At 39.7% G+C, this 7,380-nt stretch overlaps 1 protein-coding gene across 1 annotated transcript in view; it reads right to left on the bottom strand.

Annotated features, from left to right (window-relative positions):
- Positions 1 to 2,435: 2,435 nt before the first annotated feature.
- MCOLN2 (mucolipin TRP cation channel 2) overlaps positions 2,436 to 7,380 on the bottom strand; it is an 85,213-nt gene continuing 80,268 nt past the window's right edge. The window contains exon 14 of the mRNA XM_069094590.1: positions 2,436 to 3,424. Coding sequence (XP_068950691.1) covers positions 3,388 to 3,424 — 37 coding nt within the window. The 3' untranslated portion in view covers positions 2,436 to 3,387. The remainder of the gene's footprint in view (positions 3,425 to 7,380) is intronic.

Here is a 7,380-nt window from a genome sequence, read left to right as displayed (position 1 = left end):
GAGGGAAATATACTTAGTTTTTTACAATATATTGACTATGGAAATGTTTTGCATAGCTACACATGTACAACCTATATTGAATTGCTTATCTTCCCAGTAAAGGTGGGTGACAAGGGAGGAAGGGAATGAATCTGGAATTCAATGTTTTAAAACCAAATGTTTAAATATATATTATTTTTATTAATAATATTATTTTACATGTAACTGAGAAATAAGATATATAGGCACTGGGGCATAGAGATCCACTGTGCCCTACGGGAAAGTCGGAGGTGGTATGGGAGATACCAGATTGGAGGAGGGGATATCCAGTGGGATCGCTATTTTGGAGGGGGTGAGTAGGGGAAAAATGGGGAAAAAATTTGTAGCTCAGTACCTTGTAGAAATGAATGATGTAAACAAGAAGTTAATAAAGCATTTGATTAAAAAAAAACGTCATACCAAACTAAACTAATTCCCTTTTTTCTGACATTATTAGACCAGTAAAGAGAAATGTTATCTCCTTCAGCCCCTCAATCTCATCCTATCTATTTGCTCCTTCCCTACAATTTATAAATATCCCCTCCCACTGACCCCACAAGTCTTAAAAAAAAAAACTTTTGCTTAACTCTGTCATCATCTTGAGCCCTCATCCTATATAATCTTTGGTCCCTTTCACCAAGAGAGTTGTCTACACATGCTTCCTCCACTTCTTGCAATCTGCTCTTCCTGACCCTACTATTCTATTGAGCCTACTCTGAAAAAGGTAATCAATGGGTTTCCCAACTGCTATACATGATGGCCTTGTCTCAATCCTTATCCTCTTTGACATTTCTATAACTTTTGACAGTCACTCTCCCCATGTTCTTTGATATTTTTGAGTTCTATGAATGGGCTCTCTCCTGGCTCCTTTCCCACCTGTCTGATCCTTCCTTCTCAGTTTCTTTTGGTGATAGGAGAGGTAATTTTTCCTGACATGGAGGTGACTTATTATGCTTATCCCAGGACCAATGAGTTGTAGTCTTCCTAACCATTAGAATTGTCCATAAATGAAACAACCTTTCTGAGGAAGTGAGATTTTCACAACAATGGAGGTCTTCAAGCTTAAGTCTGGATGCCCATTTATATTATATAATATTATAGATATTTTAGGGCTATTCATAGAGGGGATTCATAATTGAGGCATGCGGTCACTTCTCATGTCAAAGGCTCAGGATTCTATGGTCTAGTTGACAGTTGAGAGAATGTAAAATACTTGAGGACAAGAATTATTTCATGGTTGTTGTATCCCCAGCACCAGGGACATGGTAAATGAACAAGAGTAATTCTAGTCCTACCTTTTACTGATGACCTGTAGCATTTGGGGCAAACCCCTTAACTTCCCTCAGTCTGTTTAGTCATCTGTAAAATGAACAAGCCAGACTAGACAACCTCTCAGGTTTTTTCTAGCTCTAAAACTATGATCCTATGATAATCACAGAATGATACATGTATTGACCATGAAAGACAGCATTGTCTTGACTGTACCAAATGTTGTTCAAGAAAGTGAAAACAAATTTACAAGTTTATCCCAGAATGGGAAAGTGGAAAGGCACTGGTCTAGGGGAAGTTGCTTTGTGTCTAGATATGCGGCTGCCCTGTCAGCAAAAAAGTCAGCCAAGAAGAGAGGGAGGTGCCTGGGGAATTGCAGAAATAAACCAGGTACCTACACCATTAGAGAAGGAGGAAGTGTCTTCAAACCTTCAAAATCATCTTCCCTAATGGAGGCTTGAAGTAAGGGGAAAAAATCAGAACTAGAAAATGGTTTGTCCCATATGTACTCATTAACTGCAGAGTAGTGAGAGCAACCCTCCCACCCCTTCCCATAATGAACTTGGAACAGATGATACAGAAGGAAGGTTACAATTGTCATAATTTTTTTTAAGAAAATACAATGTTACAACACATACAGGAGAACCTTGAGGGAGATTTTTCTTCTTTCAAGTTCTCCCACTGGGAGCAACAGAAAGTATAGGAAGGAGGCAGAAGAAATGAAAGAGATCTTGGAAGAAGGTCCTAGTCAGAGGATAAAGGGAGTGTGTGAGACCATCATAATCTTTTCCAAGCAAGAATCCTAGCTGGGATCCAGGAAAAGAGGATTAAGGGCAGTGGCCTTTAAAGTGTGTTTAAAGGAAAAACTCCAAGCATGCATGAGTATATTACATGCCTGGAAAGGGAAGAACTTTGATGAAATTAACTTATCTTGGTCCTGGGTTCTTGTATTCAATCACAACACACACACAGACACAGACACAGACACACACACACACACACACACACAGTAAATCTGGAACCTTAAAATCTGGAGAAAGATCATCTATACTCCTTGGTTGAGACAGAGAGGAGCCAACCGCCTCCACTGATAACTTGAATGCTGACATCCTAACATGAAACATATTAGGCGGTACCATGCATTGTCATAAAAAATATATTTATTGATTTAACAAATTGCCATGTTATCATAACTTGAAGGGCATACAGTACATTAATGTTCTTCAGTCTGGAATTGGTTTATATTAAAATGTGTGCTGTCCATGCAACAACCATGTCTCCTCCCCCCGACTTTCAATTAGGTTAGTGTGCAGTTACCAAGTAACCTGGATGATGGGGATGGGTCCAAATGAGCCAGTCTCCAGCTAATACACGAGCCAACCCATTAAGATTAAAGTTTCTAAGTTAACATTGAAGTAGAAAAAAAATCCAGAGGAAATAAATTTTAAAACAGATGGAGAAATATCTCTAATAACAGTAAATTACTTTAGCTCATTTTAAGAATCTTTTTTTAAAAATCTTCATATCTTTAGATGACTTAACATGTCTTCAGTTTGGGGTCTTTTCGATTTAGTCCAGCAACCAACCTCACTTACATGTGAATTGTTAAAATATTTTCCAATCCAAGAACTACTTTTCTTCCCCTCTTTAGTCTTCACCACGAACAACACGTCTCCATGTATGTGGTTTTAACATCATTGTTTTACACTTTTTGAAATATGTAATATTTGTTTCACTTCCTCTCCCTATTTCCCCCCACCAAATGTCTCATCCTATAAATAAAAAGACAAACTGAAAAGAAAAATTAGTTGTCCCTGTCCTAATGTACTTAAGCTCCTGGAGAGATGGGTGGTCTATTATTCTTTGAAATTCAAGTTCATTAAAAAAAAAAGTTGTTGCAGTCCCCCAGCCAGCGGGCAGCAGCAATTAGCAACTTCTCTTTCCCACTTCGAAGCTCGGTAAGTCAGTCTGTTTATGGAAACACAGGTCCAAACTCTGTCTCTGCAATCTGAGGAACTGTTTCAACAATAGCCTGGTCCCACCTTGCATTTCCATGGTGTAAGGAGGCCTGAAATTCCATTCTTTCTGGCCAGCAGGTCCCTAGTTAATAAGTATCAAATTGTCATCACTTCCTCGCCTGGAACAGAGAGAGGGGGAGGTTGTGGGAGGAAAGAAGATAGAACAGCATGATTCAAAATCTTACTGCAGAAAATTAACAGCACATAGCAAGAGATATAGTTCAGTATTGTAAACACAGCAGGTTAAATGCAGTTGGGTGCCTTGGGGTTTTTGTTTGGTTTTGGGGGGGGGGGGTTGGAGGGAAAGGGCATAGATTTCTTATTTCATTAGTGTTAGGAGCTCCCTGGTATGGAAAATTCCTCCACCAATGCAGATCAGCACCTCTGAGAAGATAGTTTAAGTGCCCACAGTCCCTTAAAAAGCCAAGGTTTTCTGACTTGAGATCATCCCTCTTTGACTCTCAAACTCATCAGAGTTTTTAAAAGAGAAACATATACCCTTTTAAGGACTGGTTTTTAGGACTGGTTACATACGCCTTCCAAAGAACTGACATTTTTCTGGGTTAACCATCTCTTAAGATCATTTGTTGTTCTTGTCTTGTTCAGACCTTATCAGAGCTTGAGTAGCTAACCTTCTTACCTTCTAGGACTCTTTGAGGACTAAAGATGCCTCTGACTCCAGAGTGCCAACCCTTTATCCTCTTATATGAATCATAATCCCCCCTGCTCATTATTAGCTAAGACTCCTTTCCCACCTTTCCAGGCCTTGATGGTATAAACTCACATACCATAATTCCTACTACAGCCTCCTCCTCATCTCCACCTTCCCACCACACCAAGTAGCACGATTAACGACTAAGCTGCTTGAGGCCAGGCACTAAACTGTTTATCCATCCCTATGTCACTGGTGCTTACCCCCAGCTCTTACATATATGGGTCAAATATATCAGTAGGAACTTAACACACATTTGTTGGGTTGAATTTATTGAGTTCAAGTTCTCATACTTATTATTTCCCTAATAAAATTAAAGAGCCTTGAAGGCAGGAATTATTTTTTTTTCTTTTCTTCCCCTTCCTTTTTAATCTCTGTCTCCCCACAGGCTAGTACCATGCCTAGCACACAGTAGGTACTCAAAATGCACTTGCTGACTAAGACTGTTAGTCCATTTGTGGCTAAACACCTCAAAGATAGGCTGTCTCTCCGTAACCATCACCTATATTTCTCCCCAGCATGAGCTTGGCTTTTCATCTCATTCCACTGAAATCAAGCTTACTAAGGTCACCAATTTCAATTTAACCTTTCTGGTTAAACTAAAGGCTTCTTTTATTTTTTTCTCCTCCTACATATCTGTTACTTTTGACATTGCTAATGCCCAATGCTTCTTCAATCCTCTTTGCAGTTCTGGGTTCAACTACAGCCCTTCTATTATCTAATGCTCAAAAGAGAAGACCTCAAAGGTCCCTTTAAACTCTTTGATCCATGGTCTTTGGTGAGTTTTTCTTCTTCTCTTTCTCCAATATTTACACACAGCTCCCAAGATTCAAACTTGACCATATTTAATCCTTCCTTGGGGAATTTATTTATTGTTAATGGACTGCTGTCAAGTGGTCATCAGCCTTAAACCTTGTCTCCTTGATATCTACAGATATCCCAGATGCCCTGCCACTAAAACCACCTGAAACTGAAAATCACCACTCATTCTCCCCTCTCCCCCCTACCCCTTCCCCCCGCCATGTGAACAACGACAACAAAATGCTAAACTCAGACTCAGGTCTTGAATCAGAATTCTATTTTTGCTAGTTATTCTCTGTATGATCTTGTACAAGTCATTCAGCTCTATGGACCTCAAGTTTCTCCATCTGTAAAATGAAGGCACTGGATTGGGTGACCTTGAAAGTTCTTTTATTGCTACACAGCTGGAGTTCTTAACTTTCATTGTGTCAAGAACCCCTTTAGCATCTCAAAGAAGCTTATGGACCCCTTCTCAGCCTTGATGCATTTTCAAATGCATACATTTTTAAAAAAGTCAATGAAAATGAAGATCTATTTTTTTTCACTACCCAAATTCATAGACCCTCCCCCCACCTTGCAACCTACACATGGGTAAGCCAGATCTAAGATCCTGTGGTCTTTATTCACCCATCTAATGGCTTCCTTTATTCTCCAGTAGCAGTACCAACTCTTCTGCTTGCACAGACTCAAATTCACATCTACCCTTCATTCCAGCTTCCATTTCATAGCATTTCAATAGATCTTGTGGACAAAAGGCCCTGGTTGTTGATATAACGTCCTCTTCTCCTTGGATCCAAATTCCTGTCCAGTCTGTCAACAAATCTGGAAACGGCCATGAATCTGTCCGTCAGTGGTTCGATGTGGCAGAATAGGTGGCATTGGGGACATTCATGGATGGAGCTGTTCTTTGCAAAAAGATGGCTTTTCTAATATACCACAATTATAACCCCTAGGGGCAGTTTATGGTATAAACTAAGCAGCCAAACTCCAATGACATTTCAATTATCTTTCAGGAGTCGTACCTCCACATTCTCTAATGTATTTGTCTTTGCAAAAAACAAACAACAAACAGGCCCACAATTCTCAAAGCCCTCCACCAAACGGGGCACCACTCAGGAGCCAAATGCCAATCAAAGAAAATGAATTTGCATTTATCCAAGCTCACTGCTGCAATTAAATGTTCATAGAGGATGAAATGTCATTAAAAATCGACTCTTCTCAGAAGCCCTCATTTCATATTTACTAGGCATTCTTTGGAAATGCTCAATCATATCCTCATTTCAAATCCCAAGACAGACTATGAATTGATTAACAGAGAAATACGTTCTATGCTCTGAAACGGCAACTCAATTTTTCTGTCTTTTTCTCCCCTAGGGGTGGTTTAGATTATTTTTCTCAAGCAAATAGGAATTCAGTCTTTTGATATTGGAAAAGAGGTATTCTGCAGCTGTATCACCATTTTCCTCTTTTTTACTTGATACAAATTTATACATATGTGTCCATACATACATACATGTATATCTATATATCTATAGCTATCTCTATATAGAGAGAGATATATGATTGATAGAAAGAATGAAAAAAGGAAGACAGACAGACAGACAGATAGACGGATAGACGGATAGACGGATAGACGGATAGACGGATAGACAGATAGACAGATAGATAGATAGATAGATAGATAGATAGATAGATAGATAGATAGATAGATAGATAGATAGATAGATAGATAGATAGATAGATAGATGAGACTTGAAAACCCCTAGTTAAAAGGAAACTACCACCTTCTAAGCATAAGATATTGGGCTCAAACTCAGTCTAGTCTTCAAGTTCCTTCTCTGCTTCTGTTAAGTCTGACTTCAGGACACAGGCAGAGTGGTGTTGGAATAATCAGATATTCCAGGGGTGGGAAACCTGAGGCCTTGAGGTCACATGTGGTCCTCTAGGTCCTCAAGTGCAGCCCTTTGACTGAATTCAAACTTCACAGAACAAATCCCTTCAGGTTCCCCACCCCTGAGATATACAATGTTATGCTGAGAAGGCAGCTAGGAAAAGAAGCCTTCCTAGCCAGGCAGAGGATCCAGTAAGGACAGATTTGACTGAGCATCTGAATAGGGTCTCTTCTTAAATTAGCATCCCTCCTCTAGCTAAAGCTCCTCACTTCTAGAGAGAGAAGGGGAATGTATTTGGCTTCATATTCCTCCAGCTTACTTCCATATTAAATGTTCATTACTAATACTTCAGACAGCTGGATTTGGTGATTTTTTTTTCCCCTACACCAGGGTTCTTATCCTTTTTCAGTGTGTCCTAGACCCCACTGGTAATCTGGTGAAGCCTATAAACCCCTTCTCAGTGTAATTAGGTGGAACAGTGGATAGTGCACTGGGCTTAGAGTCAGGAATCTTTGTGAGTTCAAATCCGGCCCCAGATATTTACTAACTGTGTGACCCTGGGAAAGTCTAGTAGCCCTGTGGGCCTCAGTTCTTCATCGGTAAATGAGCTGAAGAAGGAAATGGAAAATCAATAAGGAAATATTTTTCCCCGTCCAAATTCACTGGTCCC

The sequence above is a fragment of the Petaurus breviceps genome, unplaced genomic scaffold, assembly GCF_028583685.1.
Source record: "Petaurus breviceps papuanus isolate PSGF00001 unplaced genomic scaffold, PetGlider_PUasm1.0 220, whole genome shotgun sequence".
In the NCBI taxonomy this organism is placed as follows: domain Eukaryota; kingdom Metazoa; phylum Chordata; class Mammalia; order Diprotodontia; family Petauridae; genus Petaurus; species Petaurus breviceps.
Note: the sequence above shows the minus strand (reverse complement) of the source record. Positions and strands in the feature narration are given on the sequence as shown.